This window comes from Equus przewalskii, chromosome 16 (genome assembly GCF_037783145.1).
Source record: "Equus przewalskii isolate Varuska chromosome 16, EquPr2, whole genome shotgun sequence".
NCBI lineage: Eukaryota > Metazoa > Chordata > Mammalia > Perissodactyla > Equidae > Equus > Equus przewalskii.
In genome coordinates, this window is record NC_091846.1 from 7,203,266 (window position 1) to 7,225,937 (window position 22,672).

Sequence of the window (22,672 nt, forward strand, 5' to 3'; positions counted from 1 at the left end):
TACAAGTTCATGACTGTCATCTTAAATTTAGAGGCCCTTTATCTATATCTACATATATCTACATATCTATATTTTAAACATGGATTCCCATCTATTATGTTTTTAAAGGTTATTTTACCTTTGCTTTTAATGTACAGGCCTGAGTTATTTGATGCTGACTCTTGGTTGTGACCACAATTCCCAATTTTATTACTACTCCTATGGGAAAATATGACAGCCTGCTTTCAAGGAATTGTGGTAGAAAGTGGGGACCTCCTCCATGATTATAGTTAATAACGTTAAGAAATCACTCATTTTCACTTCCTTTTTTTCCCAGTTTTACTGAAATATAGTTGACATATAGCATTGTACTATTTTCAGTTCTTAAACTGAAAAATAAGTGATAACCAATTTTAATTCTCTACCGAAAATCCTTTGCTTATTCAAGCATTTTATTAACTAAATAGTTTCAGACAAGTTCTTCAAAATAACTGAAAGAATAACACCTAACATATAGGCCAGACTCCCAAAGCACAGGGTCTAGGGACTTGATCTAAAGGGTAAATATAAAAGTGGAATGTTTAAAATCCTAGTAATTAAAATTCTGACACTTCACGTTATCAGATCGCACAGTGTGAGATGGTGAGTGCTCCCTTGGTGACTTTATTTCAAAGTACAGAATCATTTTCATTACTGCTTAACAGTTCATAACCACCAAATACTCTATAATCAGTATTTCAACCAGAAAACCCTTGCTTATGTAAATCTATTAAGAGAAACAAATCTTTGTGGATTTTTTTAAAGACAAAATTCTGTGCATGTGATTGAACTGGGCATTTAGGATTTAAATGATAGATCAACATTTGGGCTTAGGCTAACTTTAAACAGAGTGCACATCTAACACTTCAGGGTTTCAAATACAGCAGAAAAGTTTTGTTCAAGTTGAGATTTTAAAAATGCAAGATGCCGGGCTGGCCCCATGCCTGAGTGGTTAAGTCACGTGCTCCACTTTGGCGGCCCAGGGTTTCGTCAGTTTGGATCCTGGGCACAGACATGGCACCGCTCATCAGGCCATGCTGAGGCGGTGTCCCACATAGCACAACCAGAAGGACCACAGCTAGAATATACAACTATATACTGAGGGGTCTTTGGGGAGAAAAAGAAGAAGAAAAATGCAAGATGCCCAAATGACAATACCCTTAGTTCACAAGTAAGTGGCATGCTCTATTGCTGGGCATATAAATTGGTATGATGTGATCTTTCTGGAGGGAAGTTTAGCAAAAGGTTTTAAACTTAAAATCAAAACACGAAAGTCTATCAATAAGAGAATGATTAAATAAGTTGTAGTACAACATGCCTACGATACTGTGATTACAAATCATGATGTGAATCTATACTTATTTTTGTGTAAGAAGTCCACAAGATACTGCTGACAAAAGAAAATGTTGCAAACTCAGAATCTACAAGTGCATGCTATTTATCTGTGGATGTATACATAAAAAATGTTTGTAATGATGTCCCTCAAAATATTAATGTTGTGTTGGGGTATTTAGACTGAATGTGATTTTAATTTCCTTCTTTATTTTGTGTATTTTGTCTTCAGTATTCTTTTCGGACATGGAGTACACGTTATTTTTATAACCTGTACCAAAAACAGTAAGACTTTTTAATTTTTTTCAAAAAGAAACAAATCAAACTTTAGTTTTTTATAGCTTGGTTAAAATTACAGTACAAAATATGATGCAACTAATTTAACTATCTGGATTATAAAAATCCAAATAAGATATATTATCATGAAAAATTTTAAGTGTATTTTCCACCTGTGTGTCTATATTTTCCACAGTTTGGTTAGAAATTTAGTGAGGACTATCTACTTAAGAATTAAGAGTATTTTAACATTGCCTGAAATATATAGTCAATCAATTTCTCTTTCTATCTTATTGATCTGACTTTTCACTTCATAAAGTCCACTCAACTCTCCTGTTTCCTTTAATAAACCCCAAGAGTGGATTAACGCTCTTCTGTTCTTTCCCCCCCTCCCTCCCACCAATCCCCACTCTTACAAGATGAACTCATTTTCAGCAGTGCAGCAGCTGGCTGCTATCCACAGGCAAAGTCCTAAGGCTGCCTCTGATGCAGGGGAATTTCAAGCCATCCAGTTTCTTTAAACCTCAAGTCTATGAAATGAGACCAATACCTGAGTCTCCTCTCAACGCAATACGGCTGGTGTGTGTGTGTGTGTGTGTGTTTTCTTAAGGCTATATTGAACCAAAAAGTTAAAAAACGGAGTAAGTTAAGGGGACTGAAACCTGGGTTTTCTTATAGTCTTAAATTTTCATTGTTTTCTGATCCTGCGTATACATATTTTTTAATGGCTATCAACCCGCCTTAATTCCTGATGTTCAATTATATTAATACTTGGTTTCCTTTATCGAGTTTTGCTGTGCTTACTTTAAGAACACAAACACATTTTTGTTCACCCTTATATAACACTGCAGGAGATACGAGTATCAAATGCCATGGCACGCTCCAGAACCTGGAGATCTTCTCTGGATGGTTTTCCAATTTCTCTAATAGTGACTATCCTTACTTACTTCACAGGCACACTGTGAAGACAAATGTCATGATGTGTTTGAAATGCTCTGTACTATAGAGATAAGAGTTATTCCTAATAAAAAAAAGATTTCCCTCCTATTTTTAATGGATCCTGAAGTGGAAAAGGGTGTTAAGAGACCAGGTAAGTCACGACCTGGTAATCACAGCTCCTTTGAGCCTCACTTATCTCGCCTGTTAAATGTGGACACCACCATCTATTATGTCTGGTACTAGGTGGAGCCTAAGGAGCAAATGGAAATGCACGTGGAACCTTAGAGCCCTCACGCCATAAACAGCCAGCCTAAAAGTGCATGGGTATGTTGTTTTTAGAAAAGATTCTGTCTATAATGAAGTTATACTATTGTGGCTATTAAAGGATTTCGGTAGCTGTGCTTGATTTTCTAATGAAATATCAAATATCCCCTGGATTCTTATGTTATTTGCTAATGAAAACAAATACTGACACATGGCAATGAAGGCTAAGCACCTGGAATGAATGTCCAGAGTTTACCTGAATGATCTGCGCGGCAAGCTCGGGTGTCCCATGCTTCAGGTCGTGTCCGTTGATGGCGAGTACTCGGTCGTTGCTGTTGAGCCTCCCGTCCTGTGCAGCCAGCCCCCCTTCCAACAGGTCAAGAATAAAAACACCTGGCTCATCAGTCCTTCGTACGAGTTTAATGCCAAGCTGTTCACCAGAGTCCCGCTTATGAAGAGCCACATGGAAGACCTCTTCTCTATCAGAGTGGCTGTATGCTCGGTTGCCAAAGCGTCTCTCTCGAAGCACAGTGAGATGCAGCGTGCTGCAGGGCTGGGAGAGAACAGCTCTGGCATAGTTATGGGACACGTTGCTGATATCATAGTTGTTGACCTAGAAAAAAAGAATTATGACCAAAGCATGACAATCTTTTATTTTCCCAATTTTTAGAAATGTTTATATAACATTTCCAAATAAAACTAACATTGTGAAAATGATATACAATCACTGTTTACAAAGAAAACCACTCTAAAGGCATTTTAAAATACAGAGTTCCCCAAATTAACTTACAACGACCCGCACAAAGTAGAGAACAGTATTTAGGATCACAGCTTTAATGACAGTCTTGAACTAGGGGCCTTGGTTCTGCCCCGTACTAACCGGATGACCTCAGGCAAATTACAGACCTTGTTTCAGTGTGTTTCCTCATCTGTAAAACGTGTTTACCATCTACTAGACAGGATCAGGACGAGAGCAAACAGACGACATCAGCACACGACGAGTGCTAAGGAAATACTACTTCTAGTGGAACAGAAATTGAAGTTCTACTGGATCACAAATTTGCTTTTCCAAATGAAATACACTTAAGCTAGAGAAAATAAACTAAGTTTTGTTTCTTTAAAGTAAAAGCAATCTTTTTACTTTAAAGAAAAGCAGACAATCATAATTTCACTCTAATTCTTTAGCAAACAAGTGTAAGATATAAAAGAATAAGCATAATGCAATACTCACAGAACATTATTTATTAAACTTTATCACTTCAAAATTGAAAATGCCTAAATCACTGATGACTGATCAAACTGAAAATACCCATTCTTAATAATGTTCCAAAAGTTATTTTTAATCATATCAATATAATTTATAACAGCAGTATTTTTTTCTTCAAACTGCACAAAAGGCTTCATAGTAAAAGGCCCTGAGGGTAGTGTAAGTTCTCCTTTTCAAAGAGGCTCCTGAATAGAGTAAGATACATGTACACATATGTGTGTGTAGGTGTGACTATATAGAAATACATATTTTTTTTATGTGGAAAACCCAAAGTCACAGCCTGTTACTGCATATGGTTTGCAAAAATAAAATCCTAGGCTTGCTAGCTCTTTGGTCTATAAATAAACCATTTTAACAACTCTTAGGTATTTTCAAATTGGCTCACTGTATTATTTACAGAGCTTATACAAAGTTGAAGATAACCAGTTAGAAAAAAATTCAAAGCAGCCTTCTTTCCAAGTATTTACTTTTGAAATGACCATAAATATTCTCCACATTTGGGCAAAGGGTGTGGCTTTACTTATTGGCTCCAGCATAGCAATTAATTCAGGGCCCACAATAGGAGAGACCCTTTTGAATTCATTGAGCAGGTTATGTGCTTATACTTTTCTTCTCAATTAGAATCATTAAACTGGACTTAAGATCATCATTACTACAGTTATTAATATGTATGCCTCCCTAAAGAAGAATAACGCATTGGAATTTCTAAAACGTAAATTTACAGCTTCGAGTTAATTCTCAAAAAGACAGTCAATAATTTCAGATAACTATAATTTTATCTGAGGTATAAAGATTCAGATATGTTACTAAACGATTCTCTAAAATAGAAGGGTAAAAACCCCAAAGATGAAATTTATTAGCAAACAAAACTGAAAAACTGTTTAACCTCAACTGTATTCAAAGAAATACAAACAAAAACAAAGCATTTGTTTTTACCTTTAAAATCCAGAAAAAGAATGAGAAATGTATAAAAATGTCAATACCCAATGCTAGCACATTACTGGTAGCAAAGAACAAAGCACAAAAATAAATGTACACTTAGTTACAGCCAGAAAGGCCAGAGTGGGAGAAAGAAACAGCACTACATAAGCTGCGGAAAAGGGCAGTCTGGCTCTCCTGGTCGGGGGATGCACCGGGAGCCCAGCTGTAAGATTGTCTCCACACTGAATCGGATTAAGAGTAGCTGAGGTGTCCACACAGCTGTGCCAGCCTCATGAAGCTGGAGTACTAATGTCATAAATGATAGCAAGTACAGAGATACAGTAAATAACTAGCTTTTACTAGTAAATACAGTAAATAGCTGGCTGTGGTTGGATCAGAAACCTCATTTTATATAAGCTGGATCAGTTACGTTCCCTGTATTCCCATTTCCTCTTAGCATTCAGTAAAAAATAAAAAGCTGCTTGAAAGTTCAGTCTGGGGCAGCCATATGAAGGGCAATGAAGGAAGGATTTGGGGCCGAATGTTACAGTAGAATGACACACGGAGAGAGGCAGCGTGCAAGTGGGAGTGGAAACGAAAGCCAGGAACCCCGTGGAAGGTCCTTTCCTCTCAAGAGCTGAAAATCCTAGAAGTTCCGAGTTTTGTTTTAATAAAGGAGATGGCTATTCCTGACAGGATTTTATACCCAAATCCACTCTTAGTGATTCAGCATTTCCTGAGCACTTACTACATGCACAGTGCTAAGAGAAACCTGTGTCAAAATCTGTACCATTGGGGGGCTGCAATCACCGTGGAAAGACAGTATATTTAAATATGTACTGTGAATATGTGCCAAGTGATGAAGAGAAGATGACGTTATCAGCAATTAAAGTAAGGAGAGGTGAGAATGGCTGAGCAAAGCTTTAAGCAGGAAGATGAACAAATTGTAGGACAATGGGAACAGGCTAGAAGGCAGAATATGTTGTTTGGAGAGAAGCAAGAAGATTGTATGTCTGGCTCTTCCACTTGATCATAAACTCCACAAGGACAGGGACAGTATTTTGCTCTTCACTGTGTCCTCAGCGACTAACACAGTGCCTAGAACGCTGTAGGAAGCGAACAAACTGCTATGCCTGAAATGAAAAGAAAGAATTAAGATTAAGACGACAGGCTTTGTAAAAGACCGTGGAGGATGCTGAATATTAATCAGTCTGGTCTTGATCCTCTAGTCAAATCTTCCCAAGGAAAGCAGAGTTACAGATATATTAACCTGGCAGTGATCATGCTTCATCTAAGAGCAGAGCTGGGAGGCAGGGATGTTTGATGGGGTATGTACTAAATTAGATATGAAAGAGTGAGGGCCTAAAGAGGCAGCAGGGAAAATGGAAGTAATGATAGACATCAACAGATCATGGTGAAGGACTGAATGACGAAATCGAGGAGGAAGACTCCTTGAGCTTGAGTTCCTAGAAAATATTTTTTCTGGTTTATGAAAATTTCTCTCTTCTTCCAGAAGTTATCATTTCTTTTAGCTTCAGCTATCACCTACACTTGTATGATTCAAACATCCAGGCCAGTGTTCACATAAACTCCAGGCCTATACAGCAGAATTCTTACAATCCCCATTCCCTCAGTCTCAACATGCCCTCTAATAAAATATCATCTTGTCCCAAGCTAGTTTTTTTTTTTTTGGAATAGCTATTCTTCTTAAAGATCATCTTCTGAAAGAGAAGAAGGTGAGGGTGGTATCAAGGGTTGATGAAGGGTTAGATGATTTACTGAGGAGAGTGTATTGGGGAGCCAATAAAAGATGGCTATGATTTCTAAATTCTCTCTTAAATTCCATGGTATAAATTATAAGTAACTAGTGCTGTACATTGCATCTTTTCTAGATGTTAGTAATCGGCATAGTAGAGAAGGATAAAGTAGACAACAAAGGTAACAGACAGATGAGAAAACTGGACTTAGGATAAAGCCAATGGAATAATAAGATTTCAGCCCGGGTGAAGTGGCCCTGAGACAGCCAACCATGGAGTCCAAGCCAGGAAGAGTCTAGCTGGCCCAAAGAGCCCAGCACTGTGTGCTGAGTCACATGTGGGATTGAAAATTAAGGAATGGAGAAAAAATACATTCCATTTATATGGGGAAATAGGAGAAACTACAGATAAATTCTGATCTGTTCTGCATATAAAAACAGCAAAACTAACCTATATATAATTCAGGTTCCGCAGTACCACAATTTTCTAAGTTTTAAACTTATGAATAGGAACAAAAGGGTGCAAGTTAACAGAATAATTAAAATTGACTGATACCTGAAGAATCTGGTCTCCAGCAAGGAGTCTTCCATCTCTGGCGATTATCCCATCTCGATAGACTTCCTGGATAACAATGTTAATCAGTGGAGTTTCATTGCCACCCACAATGCTAATTCCTAACTGAATATAAGGATTAGACCGGTGAATTTCAATTGTGGTAATTTCGCCTTCTGGTAAACTAAGTGGCTGTTGTGCAGCTGCTGAGTTAAAAATGAGAGAGAGAGAAAAATAGATGGAAAGAAAAACAACGTTTTATATTTTTGATCATCTTCAGGTAAATAAGTCATTTTATGTTAACAGACGATTAGCAACTAAGCAATACCACTGGATGAAAAAAACATAATGACAAAAAATATCTATATGTAAAGATGGCTAAACATTTCTTCTTCCAAAGGTGATCAGTAAATAATCAACAAATAGCTACTATGTATCAGATCACAAGGGACAACACAGTTTTCTGAAAAAGAACTACTAAGAGAATGCCATCTTGTCCTAACTGGTAAGAGACAGTATGGACCATGACACAATTGTAAGCAATGCACGGCAGTATAAAGGAAAGACTAACCCCGTGGTATATAATCACCATAGGTGTTGAGAGGGAAGTCACAGCAAACGCTGAGAAGAGCTGGGTCTACAACTGAGCCTTAGGAGATGAAGGATTATAGGTGTGGCAGCGAAAACTTGAATTTGTAGTCTAATTTGGAATTTGTAAGTGAAAATTATATTTACAAGTAAATACATGGGGCCAACTATCAAAATACGCCTGAGATCTATGACTACAGGCTTTCTGCTCATTTCCTAGTGGGTTGTGCAGTCAGATTAGCGGCTGCTATGAGAGGAGTGCGACAGTCAGAAGCGTGGCCTTGGAGTCAGATATACATCCAGCCATTTCCTGGCTGCATGAGCTGGACCAATTAATCTCTCAAGTCTCAGTTTTCTCACTGTTAAAAAAAATCTCCTAATTTAGTTACAGGCATTTAATGAGTTCATGCATGTGCAGTGCTTGGCACAGTGCCTGACACAAAGCACTTAATTTGAGTATTATTTTTGTTGTTCTTGATGTTCTTGATCTCTTAGTCAAGCTACAAGCTTCTGAACACACAAACAACAATAAGAAGCATGTCAATGACCAGTGAACTCATGGCCTATAACAGAAGAGGGGTGGGGTAGGATCCTTCTCCTCTGGGGTAAGATTCCTGTTCTGTTTCAAAAATGCAAACTGTTAGAATTCTACACTTAAAAGGGTGAATTATGCGGTACATGAATTATAGCTCAATAAAATACTTTTTTAAAGAGGAAAAATTGCATGTTGGGAGAGTAGTGGGAAGGAAGGAAATGTCCAATTGAAAACAGAGATGAGAAACAGGAGAAGGAGGTGGGCGGCACATACTGTCGGCAACAGCGCTCTCCTCAAAGGCAGGGTTGTCCAGGCCCGGCTCCTCTGTCCACGCGGGGAGAGACGCGGACGTCAAGCTCCGTTCGGCGGGCACTGTGCCTGTCCCCGAACAGTCCGTTTCGGGTGATAAAGTACCTGGGAGATCTACTATAGTGGTTCCATTTTCATTCTCAATCTCTGTCTGAGTTCTACTAGTTTTCCTTCTCTCTAGGGCAGCTCTCCGATGAGAAGCTCCAGGGCATCTAGAAGAGAGCATCAGGTCGTTTCCAGACGATTTGAAAGGAAAAAATAAGTGATTAATAGCTTATACCACAAAAGAAGAACGGCAATGGCTTCTATACAAAAAGCACCTAAAAGTACCCACAGCAGTACACAATTCTGACCTTAATTTCCACTCACACTAAGTTCTTACCACTCCACATGGCAAATTTAAAACAAGGCATTGGCACAAACAATGGTTTAGTGTATATCTCAAAGGATACTTCAAAAAAATCGTATTCAGGTAGATACTAGTACCAGAAATACACACACCAGTATAGTACACCAGTACAGCTGCCTCTATATTGCAAGAATTACACTGAAATTCTGACTACCTAACCCTTTGTACAGGTTAAAGGGCTTAACCACAGGAGTAGAAATCAGCAGTCTTCTTCCACGAGTCCTTGCGTCCTGACTTAGACCCTGACTGTCACTATGCCCCTACGCTTTCATGGCCAAGGCTGCACGGTTACTCATTAGTGGGTTGCAATACATGTGAAGCTTTACCACTTGCAGGAAAGCAGAGCAAAGCTCAAATAACTTACTGAACAATAGACATGGAAGGAGATAAAAGCATATCTCCCAGTTTATAAAACTAGAATTCCAATGGAGGAATTATATATATGCTATGTAACTTGAAGAACATATTCCAAGTACTTTGGAAAGTTACATAAGCACCAGGAAACAAGAACTGTTAACTTGCTTGTTTTCACTTATTTAAGCAAACAAAAAGGGCAGATAGATGCTTGTTTAAACATTTAAATAAAATCTTTACACAACAGCTATTAGAAATGACATCAAGGTGCCAGTTCTGTCTGGCACCTTGACTGGACCAAAGTGACTAAAAATGCCCAGTTTGAAGAGTGGGAGGACGAAAAGGAGATTAGTGAAGGAGAGCCAGACTCATATTCCTGGAGCCTAACACGACTCTATGGACACCGCTTACTCTCTTGTGTTGGAATAAGAAGGTACAAACAGGTGGATAGGACGAGTGACAGTCTTATGCCTGTCTGAAGGGTTGCAGACTTCATTCAATGACAATATTTTTAAAAATCTAGAATTTCAATCAAAATTAAGTATAGGATTAAATTCATTTAAAATTGAAAGCTATCCCTTGACTATAAGAGTGATAAATTTTCCCTCATGACCTAAAGATTAATTTTGTCCTGGATTTCATTATGAAATTTCTTTATTCAACTTTCTCTCACTACTTGCTTTCTCTCCACCTTGTTAAGAAGGGGGACAAGTGATGTTCCTCGCTGCGTTCTTGGGCAGCACTCTAGGAAATGTTCCCCAAGGCCCTGACAAATATTTTTGAAAATTACATCACTGAAAAGTTATTTTTGTTAAATAAGCACATTTAATCAGAAATGTTTTAAAAAATATTTGTTCAATAAGAAAATTGAGACAAAAACTGGATCATAAAAAGTACTTGTGACTAAAAAGATAGGTCAATATTTAATTCCCCAAATTTGTATCACACACAATATCTACATGGGCAATAGCTAGTCTTCAATGGCAAAAAAGGAGGAGGAGTAGGAAAAGAAGAGGAAATACAAACAATGTGAACATCTGGGAATTAGCCAAGCTAACGATTAAAAAGTCCTACAAAATAACTAACTATAAAGCCTATCTTATAGTTATTAAACATGAAAAAATAAATTTCAAAAAGAAAATCTGTATTTCTTAGACTAGTGAAGAAACAGGTATACTTAAATTCCCAATGGGATAGCAAATTGCTAACAGGAACTAAAGATATTAAAAGTGATACCATGTAAAGATGTGAAAGAAAGATCTTATCTAGCATTTGAGGAGGAAGGTTATAGGTAGAACCTTCAGGAACGCCCAACTTTAAATAAGGTGGACCAGGTGAATAGACTGAGTTAGAACTACTAGATAGGAGGAGACTATGAGAAAAAGACTTCAAACTAAGTAAAGGAGATAAGAATATCAACAAAGAACTGGCCAACAGTCCAACGCCACAAAAGAGGTAGATAAGACAGGGACCAAAAGCATTGGTTTGATTAGAAGGTCACGGTGGCCTTAGAGAGAACACTTGCAGTGATGAGGGCAAAAGCCCAGACTATAATACAAGGATTTCTGTTAACAGTAACATATGCATGCTACAAAAACTGCACACTAAAAATTACCGGGCTTAAGGGAAAGTGGGATAGACCATTCAAACCTGTGCAATGGCTGCTAATGGGTACAGGGTTTCTTTTGGGGTGTTGAAAATGTTCTAAAAATTAGATTGTGATGATGGTTGAAGAATTCTGTGAATATACTAAAAACCACTGAATTGTACACTTTAAAAATAGGTGACTTTTATGGTAGGTGAACTATATCTCAATAAAGCTATTTCTTAAAAAAAGATTATCAGGGAATGAGTAGATCAGAGCAGGCTTGGACAGAGAAAAGCTCATGACCAGACAGCTCACAGCCATCATCCACTAAGTTTGCAAACATTTGGAACTGAAAGAGAAAGGAAGAAACCAACATTTGTTGAGTGCCTGATTTGTGCCAGTCACTGTGTAAAGACCTTTATGGAGTATTTCGTTGAAGCCTCACAACCACTCTATTATCCCCACTTTACAAATGGGAAACTCGAAACTTAACTAAGCCAATACCACACAACTGTTAAATTGCAGAGCCAAAATCCAAACAAACTCAGATCTGATTTCAAAGATGTCTGCTCTTTCCACTGTATCATATTAAACGTATTCTTACAGTGTTCTTTTTCTAGGTCTCAGGAAAACATAAATTGAATTTCTTCTGCAAATTTGTGCCTAGAAACACAATCACAGAATGGTAGAGTGAGAAAGGCCTTAGTGATCATTAAAAGACAAAAAGTCACAAACAGCAACAAAACCCTCTGCGTCTTTTTAAATGGAGGATTTAACAATAACAACACAAACTGCAGTTAGCATCAGGGGCTATAACTTGGGTAATTCAAGCAGGTAACTCAGGGGAGCAGGAGGTTAGTAGAGAGGATATTAAAAATGAATAAAAACAATAGAATGGAAATGCATGTGACATTTAATTAGAGCCAGGTAGACATGTGCTCAGACAACGCAGAGGGACGTGCAGCTCTGAGACAGCAGGCTGCCCTAAGGAGGGCTTGGAGGCACTGTAATCTGCCGCAGGCTGAAGGTTGTACCTCCCTAGGGAGGGATTTCTACATGCAGGTATGTTTTTTAATTTTCTTAAATAAAACCAAAAGGCACTTGCAGCAGCCAGAAGGTTATACTTCCATTTCCACTACTCTGGCTCTCCTTACAGAGGAAAAACTACATATGAACTAACTTATTTATGATACAGTGGCATCATTCACTAACATAACAATGATTCATATTAGGAAACACACAGTGTAAAAGAACACTTTATATTACTATTTGTAGTGTCAGTATTAGTGGTGGTGATGGTGGCAGCAGTAGTAGTAGAACATAAAATGACATACGATAAGCGCCAGCACAATGCTGGGTACTTAATGAAACTCAAAGAATATGAGCATCTTAGAATCAAGAAAAATGATAAAATAGTTATGGATTAAAACATGCAAAAACCAATTCAAGCGACGTCAGTAAAAATGGTAGATTAAAGGTATATGAAAACCTTTCCTCCATAAATGCTAACACTGGCAAAAACTGCCAGAACCATTTCTAAGCTCCAGAAATTAGCCAAAGTTCTGTAGCAATCTGAAGAGCATTTATTCAAGAAAAATGGCTGAATCTCAGTAATAACTGTGAGCTCTGTGGCATTTGAACTTGCCCTATTCCCATTCCCACCTCTCCAGTAGCCTAGAAAAGCACTGGCCCACAATCACAGTGGAAACAGGAGTCTGGCAGCCATTGGAGGGGCAGACTGGAGCGCCTTCAAAGTCCCATTCCTAGAGAATTGTCATTAATTGACCTAACTGTTGGCTTCCTGGAAGACCCCACTCACAAGGCTGTCTTTCTAACTTGGAGCTCAAGCAGTGAAAACAGCCTTTTCACTGGGGTCACCTGTTGAAAAAAATCATAGGCAACTGTTTAAAATCATGGTTGCCTGAGGTGGGCAAACAAAAGACTAACTAAAAAGTTTAAAAGGAAAAGCTAGGGAATGAAATATCCATAGCAGTTCTGATATATCTAGGGCTGTGTGCATGCACAGGAAAGAACTGAGAAAGCCCTAGCTCTCACTTCTGGCTAACACTGAAGCTCTATGAAAGGAGGAAATGAAGGCTAAGTTGAAAATGTCAAGGTCCTGAGTGTTGAAGATATGTCCCACCATGCACACAGAGCTCCTTGGGAAGACTGGGAGATGTACTCATTCCAGGCATTTAAGGAATTCTCTATCCTTTCATTAGCTAACTCATAAGCCGAGCAGAGATTTTGCAGAATTAGTTTAGAAATGTAACTGAACAAACAAAGAACAACAACAAATAGCAATAACAGATCTTGGAGAGGCAGAAGAATCTGATGTCCAGAGTTGCCACATTCTATTACTTAAAATGTGCAGTGTTCAACACAAAATTAAGAGATATGCAAATAAGCACGTATGGCCCATCCACAGGATCAAAGCAGTCTACAGAAACTGTCCCTGAGGAAGCCCAGACGTTGGGCTTATCAGACAACGACTTAAATCAGCTATCGCAAATGTGCTCAAAGGAGAGCGGAAACTACATCTAAAGAACTTAAGGGAAATATGAGAACGATGTCTCACCAAATTGAAACATCGATAAAGAGATATAATAAAGAACCAAATAGAAATTCTGGAGCTAAAAAATACAATAAATGAAATGAAGAATTCACATCTGCAGAAATCACAGCAAATTTGAACAGGCTAAAGAATCAGTCAACTTGAAGATAAGTCAACTGAGATTATCCAGTCTGAGGAACAGAGGGAAAAAGGATGGAAAAAAAAAAAAGGAAAGAGCCTCAAGGACCTGTGGGACACCATCAAGAGTATTATCATATAAATAATAGGAGTCCCACAAGGAGACAGAAAGAATATTTGAAGACATAACGGCCGAGAAGTTCCCAAGTTTGCTGAATCTCGAAAGCAGCAAGAAAGAAGTAACTCCTCACACAGAAGTGATCCTCAGTAAGACTGACAGCTGATTTCTCAAGAAACCATGGAGGCCAGAGGGCCATGGGATAACAGAGTCAAAGAGTTAAAAAAAAAAAAAAACAAGACCCATCAACCAAGAAGTCTATGTTCAGCAAAACTATCCTTCAAAAACAAAGGAGAAAAAAATGAGGACATTCCCAGATAAACAAAAACAGAGTTTGTTGCTAGCAGACCTGCTGTACAAGAAATATTAAAAGGTGTCTTTCAATCTGCTATGAAAGGACCTTTGACAGTGAACCAAATCGACAGGAAGAAATAAATTGCACTGGTAAAGGTAACTACATAGATACATATAAAAGATAGCATAAAAGTATTTTTTTGCTCATAACTCCTTTTTTGTCCTATCTGACTTAAAAGACAACCACACAACGCAATAATTAGAATTCTGTTTTGATGGGCATACAATGCATAAAGATGTAATTTGTATAACAATAACAGCACGGATGTTAGCTCAGTGCTAATCTTCCTCAATTGGAGCTATATATGAGCTAAGTTTTTATATACTAGTGAAATCAAGTTAGTATTATTCCAAACTAGATTGTTATAAACTAAGACGTTCATTGTAATCCCCAGGGCAACCACTAAGAAAATAATTAAAAAAAAAATTGAACAGAAATGACAAAAGAATTAAAATGGTATACTAGAAAACATCTACTTAACACAAAAGAAAGAAGAAATGGAGGAAAAGAGGAACAAAAAAGAAATAAGGCATATACAAACAAACACAAAAATGACAGAAATAAATCCTACCTCATCAGTAATTACATTAAATATAAATGAAATAAACACTCCAATAAAAAGTTTGGGGTTGGCAAAATGGATTAAAAAGGAAAACATGATCCAACCATATGCTGTCTATAAGAGACACACTTCAGATTCAAAGGCACAAACAGGTCAAAACGGTAAAGGGCAGAAAAAGATATACCAGGCAAATAGTAACCTAAAGAGAGCTGGGTGGATATACTAACTTCAGACAAAATAGACTTAAAGACAAAAATTGTTTCTAGTGACAAAGAAGAATATTTTACAATGATGAAAGGTTCAATCAAGACGCTATAACAATTATAAACATACCTAACAACAGACCTTAAGTACATGATACAAAAAATGACATAATTAGAGGGAGAAATAGACAATTCAATAATAATAGTCTAAGACTTTAATACCCCACTTTCAATAGTGGATAAAACAACCAGACTTGAGAACAAGAAAACAGACTTTAATAAGACTTTAACAGCACTATAAATCAACTAGGCCTAACAGACATCTACGGAATACTCCATCCATCAATAGCAGAATACATATTCTTCTCAAGTACCCATGGAACATTTTCCAGGACAGATCATGTGTAGGCCATAAAAAAAGCCTCAATAAAATATAAAGGACTGAATCATACACAGCATGTTCTCCAATCACAATTAATTCAAATGGATGAAAGAACCAAATTTAAGAGCTAAAACTATAAAAGTCTTAGAAGAAAACACAGGTCTAAATCTTCATGACCTTGGATTAGGCAGTGTTTTCTTAGATATGACAACAAAAGCACAAGAAAACAAAGAAAAAAGAGATAAACTGGACTTCATAAAAATTAAACTTGGGGGGCTGGCCCGGTGGTGCAGCAGTTAAGTGCGCATGTTCCACTTTGGTGGCCTGGGGTTCGCCGGTTCAGATCCCGGCTGTGCACACGGCACCACTTGACAAGCCATGCTGTGGTAGGCGTCCTACATACAAAATAGAGGAAGATGGGCACGGATGTTAGCTCAGTGCTAATCTTCCTCAAAAAAAAAAAAATTAAATTTGTTTGTCCTTCAAAGGATATAGGAAAATGAAAAGACAACTGATGGAACAAGAGAAAATACTTGCAAATCACTTATTTGATCCGTCTAGTATCCAGAATATACACAGAATACTTAAAACTTACAAAAATACAAAACAATCCATTATAAAAATGGACTAATAACGTTGAGCATCTGTTCATGTGCTTATTGTCCATTTGAATATCTTCTCTGGAGAAATATCCAATCAAATCTTTTGTCTATTTAAAATTGGATTATTTGACTTTTTGTTGAATTATAAGAGCTCTTTCTATGCCCTGAGAATACTAGACTCTTATCAGATACATGATTTGCAAACATATATCTGCACTTTACATTATACATCAGAAAAGAATACTGGTAAGAATGTGCCAAATACAAATTTCTCGCCAAGCTAAAATGAGAACTTAAAAGAGCAATTTTGCCTCAGCCTACCCTGACCCCTAAAGGCTCTGAAACCATTTGATGAACTAGAAAAGGTCTCTGCACGCAAAGACTTCTTTAAAAGTTTTCTCTATGTTGTATAAACCTTTAATAATAGTTATAATTTTTATGAGAAAAAGCAAAATGGTTCTGAATCTTGCCATAAACTACGACACAAATGCACAATTTAACAAAAAATTTAACATTTAAAATTACCATAAGCTTTAAATGTTAAATTGTTGAGGATGAGACAGGGATGAGAGGTAGACAAGGGGAGGAGGAATGCTTTCTAGTTCATGCTGCTTGGCAGATTTTCACAAAGTAATTACTAAAATGTTAAATGCTTAGTATAATATATAGAATATTTTTTAAAGGTTTCAGTTCTCCTTTCAAAGATGGGCACTTTCCCATGTTTTTTAAATTATTCATTGTTTTACTAATACATAATCAGTTAATAACTAGTAATTTTATTTAAAAATACATTTGCCTTCATAAATGTTTTACTTTTAGCCAAGTAGGAGAAAATGTCAGCTGTTCTTAAACTGAAGCAGATTTTTTTAAGAGCAAAATTTCATTCAAATAGGAAAGGTAATTTTAGATTCAAAATTACCAGATTTATGCAAACTATTCCTAATGCCATATTTCTACTAATAGAGATTTCCAAATCCTAAAAATTCAAGAATACATGATAGTCATATATCTTTTATATAATGAATCACTGTTGCTGACAAAATTCTTTGAATTTCAATGATACTTACCAATTTCTAACAAATGAGTGAGATTGTTTACAGAGATGCCACAGTCATAATAATTATATTCTGCGCCTCATGACATCACCCTTGTTGCTAGTTGTGTTGGTCTTAAAACATGGCTGCAAATTTTCTGACCTCCTCCCATCACAAAGTGAAGCCTATATCCTCGCCCCTTGAATCTGGGTGATCTTGTAACTACTTCAAACGAGGAACAGCATAAGGGATGCTATGTGACTTCAAGGTCAGATCATACAAGGACATGCAGCCTCTGCCTTACTCACTGGAACACTGAGCGCCATGTCAGAACTTTAAAGACCATGAGGCTGCCGTGTTGGAGAGGCCACCTGTAGGCTCTCCAGCTGACAAGCCCTGGCTGAGCCCGTGCTGCTAGTTATCTCCATCAAAGTGCCAGACATGTGAAAGAAGCAGCCATCTTGGAAGTAAATTCTCCAGTCCCAACTGTTGCAGTCCCTGGCTCTCAGTTCCTCCCAGCTGTGGCCCAGATAGCACATAACAGACACAAGTCATCCCTGCTGTGCCCTGTCTGAATCCCTGACTCACAGAATCAAATGCTTGTGGTTTTATGTCACTATATTTGGGGTCATTAGTTTCTCAGCAATGGATAACCACAACACAGACTAACAATTTAATTGAAGAAACATGAGATGAGTGTCAATTTTGGGCAAGGGAATTCAAAGACTAGTAAAAACATGGTCCTGGCCCTGAAGGAATTTACAACCCAGCAGTAGATTCTAACTTGCTATCAGCCTGCAGAGACTACTTAACAGCTAGAACAGTATCTGGCACATAGTAGAAAATAAATATTTGCTGAATGAACAAATGAACTGTACTACTTAGGGTTGAGTGTTGCATAATAACCATTTCTGCCTGAATTTCAACATTTTTAATCAAGAGACTAGAGAAAGGCCAGGCTGTTCATCACATATCTGTTCAAATGGGATATAAAAATCACATTATCAAGTCACATCAAGCAGGTCACCCACCTTATCAAATCATTCACCTTTTCAATCTATCTTTCCCAACATGGGCCTAAGACACTTTGGAAATGATTAAATTAGTAGTTCGATATTAATGAGCACACTTGGAAAATGGAACCTTCAACCAGTCATAATTGCTTAGCCTTTATCAACCTATAAATGAAAGAATAGTTTGCAATGTCCAAGTTTTTACATCATCAACATAAATAGCTTGATAGAAAATATTAATGATACTTCAACTACATATTAAATTCTTGTATACATTTTACTTAAGTGACTATTCCTAAAAATTTGTGAAATTTTTCTCTCACTGCTATCAAAATAATTAGTAACTAAAATGAGACTTTGTTCAGTTCCTCTAACATCCCATAACTGACGTTCATAAGAGAGTCACAAAAGAAACCTATCCCCTAAAGAGAATAGTTCTACTGGGAGAAATAAGAAAAGCCTAAGATATTCTTCAACCTCAGCCATAACTAGGCCTGACCCAGACTAGTAAATTCAAGTCTGGTGTCAATTTCCAGGAGGTGCCTGCTATCATGTTCAGATTCTATGCCTGCTGGTGACTGAGATATACAAAAACCCAAGACAACACGTATTTTCAAAAGTCTAGATATTTATTTTACACTTTTTTCTTAGCTTATTTTTAGATAATACAGCTTAGATTCAAGCTATTTCTCTATAAATCTTCATGTTTCTGACATTTTAATAATGTCTCGTTCTTTCTTACACATCTAAATTATGTAAAATGAGTGTACTCATTAGAAACCACTGATATTTAGGAACAGAATGAACATGTATATGAAACTTTTACTACTACTTAGTAGTAGAGAACATAATTTGACCTGTGGTAAACTCAGCATGGTATATTAGAATGGTAAATAGAATACCGAAGTTTAAATCTAACTATACCATTAACTACCTCTAATCTTTGTGACTCAGTTTACTGATTTATAAAGTGAGGGGATTAGATGAGGTAATCTCCTTCAATTCTGTGATTTTATATGTGAGTACAAGGACAAGTTGTTCTATACCAAACTTATACTACTATTTCTAAATCCAGTGTATTGTCCACTATGCATTGTTTATCACAGCCATCAAGATTACTGCAGATCTACACTGCACAAGTGGCTTAACTTTGTAATCAGAAATCAATATGTTTACTTCTGTCCTTTTATGTGATTCGACCTACTTAAGGCATAAGAGATGTATTTAACCCTTCCTAAGAGTATAAATAATTCCAAAGATCAAGTCTTTTACCAAAGTCAAATTATAAAACTCAATAAACAACTAGCTAAATAAATTAGTTAACCTTTTAAAAAGCTTTTATTAGTTTTATTAGCTTTTATTATTAAAAGTCCCCACTCAAGTTTTTAAAGTTTCCAACCCCTAGCTCTTGTTCAGTCGAGTTCCTGAACTCAGAAGTTTTACAAGATTTTAGGAAATAAAATCATGTACACTCGTTTCCATGTTGCAACAAAATTATTTTTATTGGCTGCATAATATCCCATTGCATTGACGTACTGTCGGATTTTTAACCCTTCTCCTGTTAAGTAATTCTATTGACTCTAGTTTACTGAACTGTGCCCAATGTGCAGAGAACATCCTTATATATAATTTTTCCTTCTTTTGGATTCTTTCCTTAGGATAATAAGCCAGATAAAAGGATATTTACATTTACAGTTTTTGAAACAAAGTGCCTTGCAAAGAGTCTATCATTAAATCCTGCTACCCATGTGAATATGGCAGCTTCATATTATACCAACAAAAATATTCATATATATATAATACTTCCTTACTGTAGTTTTTGTATGCATGTTTTTGATAAACAATAATTTTAAATATTGTTCCATACAACTTATTTATTATATCTCCTGTATTTGATTTGTTCATTTACTTATTGATGCCTTGGGGGTTTTTTTTTTGTTTTTCGGTTTTTTTGGTGAGGAAGATTTGCGCTGAGCTAAAATCTGTGCCAATCTTCCTCTATCTTGTATGTGGGTCGTTGCCACAGCATGATTTGATGAGTGGTAGAGGTCTGTGCTCACAATCCAAACCCACAAACCCAGGCCGCCAAAGCGGAACATGCTGGACTTAACCACTACACCACAGAGTCAGCCCCGCCTTGGTATTTTTTATTAAGTTTTGTTTGTTTGAGCAACCTTTTTATAAAATCTAGAGTTACTTTTTTCTCTTTCATATTTTTTGCTTACCTGTTTTTAAGATGCGCCTCCAGATCACAGCGTTGCATGACATCTTGGCACACTGAAGAAAATGGACATAAAACTAATAATTTGTCCAGAAGTTTATGAACTAGAATACTAGACTTCTTACACAGCTTAAAGTGAAGTCTTTTCCGGTCTAGTGGACAGAAATCTTTCTCTTGTAAGAAGTTTCTGAGGCACTTGCAGCAGAACGTGTGTCCACAGGGAGTATCCAGTGGCTGCAACAGAGGCTGAAGGCAGATGTGGCAGACCAGGTCATCGTCCACTTCATCCTGGTAATTGTATAAATGGTTTTCTCTTGTCCAGTGCTGCTGGCCACACTCGAAACACAGAGGATTGAAGGAGGAGGAAGAGGTCTGGTCCACAGACACCATCTCATCACTTGTCGTTCCCATTTTGAATCAACCGAAGCAGCCTCCGTATCTTCATACGTTAGACTTCCACTTAAGGTTTGGTTTCCTTTAAAAGACTGTATTTGACTAAAAACAGGTCCGATTTTCTAGATAAATGAAATAAACCAAAAAACCAAAAAAGTAATTAATATCAATCAAAATAAGCTAAAAGTATCAACATAATATTACCAGTTAACTTCTTTTTTAGTAAAAACTTAAAATTTAGATGAGGTAATAAATTAGTCATAAAAACATAAAAACGAAATTAACTAATTTACTTTTTGGCTAAGAAGAATGACTTACATTGCCAAGTTCTTGATGAAAAAGGAACTTGTGATTAAAAGCAAAAATGCCATATATTATATGGTGTGATGTAAGAAACAATTTGTTTTAGTGTCTGAAATGCCCAAATACTTCACTGGTAGTTTTAAAGCCAATTAATCTGCATAGTATACTAATAATGTAATTTGAGGTATGTTGTGTAATACATCTGCATTTGCTATCCCAACTATGGGTCTTTGCTTCCAACTGATTTTATGCATTTATAGTACTGTGTCTTTGAAATGTAGGCTCAAGGATAATTCAGTGTCTGTTAAAAAAAATGACCTATGCTCTGCACTGTATGGGAAAAAACAGATTTCAAAATACGTATGATTTGAATATTGTCTCTGTATAACACAGATTATAGAAAGATAAATCTGCACAGCATATATAACATCTGTGCGAACTCCATAAAGTGCAATACTAAAAAACCTGCTATAATTCAGTTAAATAGATAAGACATGTATGTTATAAATTTCAATTCCATTTCACATCATTCCACACTTCCTGTTCTTGCTTACTTGGAGCAGCTATTTGTGTGTGTGTGTGTGTGTGTGTGTGTCTCCTCTCCACACAAGACTCACAACAGCCTCCTTCAGTTTAGTGCAAGGCTAGCAAGGAATGCTACCCTCATAGAAGGGCTCCCATACTTCTTGCTGCTCTAGCACCAGGGGTTAAAAATCAACTCCAAAGGCCATAGCTGTCTATATTCATTCTTAATATTTACAGTTTGTGTATGTGCCAAACCGAACAAGGATGGAGGAGAGGTAGGGAGACAACAGTTAAGAAAACCCATTATTAAAATTCAATGTAATACGTACTCTAAGAGAGTTATGCACAGGATGCTATGTGAATATAGAGAAAGATGAGGAGAACTGGCAACTAACTCAGTTTGGCTTTGGGGCCAGAAATACTTTCAAAAGAGAAAAAAACATGGATTGCTGAGTTGTGACAGGAAGCATTAGCCAGAGAGAAAAATAGACAAGGGCATCTCAGCTAAGTCACAGGGACTTGAGAGAGCACGGAACAGTCACGGAATATGAAGCAGGTCAAAACACCTGAGCAAAGAAAATGTACTCGGGGTAGGGGAATTATAAACCATGGTGTTCCTGACATAAGAACAGAAAGAGTAGGACACCATGATAAACCATGGTGTTCCTGACATAAGAACAGAAAGAGTAGGACACCATGTTAATGCTACTAGCATTTGCTTCAATGATAAAATTCTCTTCTGATCACATACATGTATTTGCTATTATATTTATTTGGAGTACTTATTATAGAAACAATTTTAACACTCTAATAGATTGAACAAGAACTGCCAGGAATTACGAGGGGGTGGGACAAAATTCAGATGGGATGACTGACCTCAGATAAATTGTGTGTTTTTAAAAACTACTTAATAAAACAGTAATAATACCAGCAGCCTGTGATCTAAACTATCAGTACCGACGTTGAGAGAGCAAACACTTCTTGTACGTTGTAACTCCTGGGGCTTGTTCTTTACCCTCCGAGCATCATGACGTTTTAAATGTCAGTGCAAGGTGTGTGAGATTAAGGAGAGAAACCATTTATCTCAGGCAGACAGATCCCTTCGACCTAGGTATTTTAATACAAAATGTCTGCAGACTCTTGTTTCCTACTCAATTAGC

At 37.0% G+C, this 22,672-nt stretch overlaps 1 protein-coding gene across 2 annotated transcripts in view; it reads right to left on the reverse strand.

Moving 5' to 3' along the window:
• Positions 1 to 22,672, reverse strand: part of LNX2 (ligand of numb-protein X 2) — a 77,689-nt gene that overhangs the window by 15,666 nt on the left and 39,351 nt on the right. Inside the window, exons 2-5 of one of the 2 annotated variants that reach the window (XM_070578726.1) lie at positions 20,296 to 20,806; positions 8,723 to 8,970; positions 7,330 to 7,529; positions 3,086 to 3,442 (exon numbers count right to left, since the gene is read on the reverse strand). In XM_070578726.1, the coding sequence (XP_070434827.1) occupies positions 3,086 to 3,442; positions 7,330 to 7,529; positions 8,723 to 8,970; positions 20,296 to 20,702 (1,212 nt within the window). In that variant the 5' untranslated portion in view covers positions 20,703 to 20,806. Of the gene's footprint in view, positions 1 to 3,085; positions 3,443 to 7,329; positions 7,533 to 8,722; positions 8,971 to 20,295; positions 20,807 to 22,672 lie in introns of both variants that reach the window. The other variant, XM_070578724.1, reaches the window with a different exon arrangement.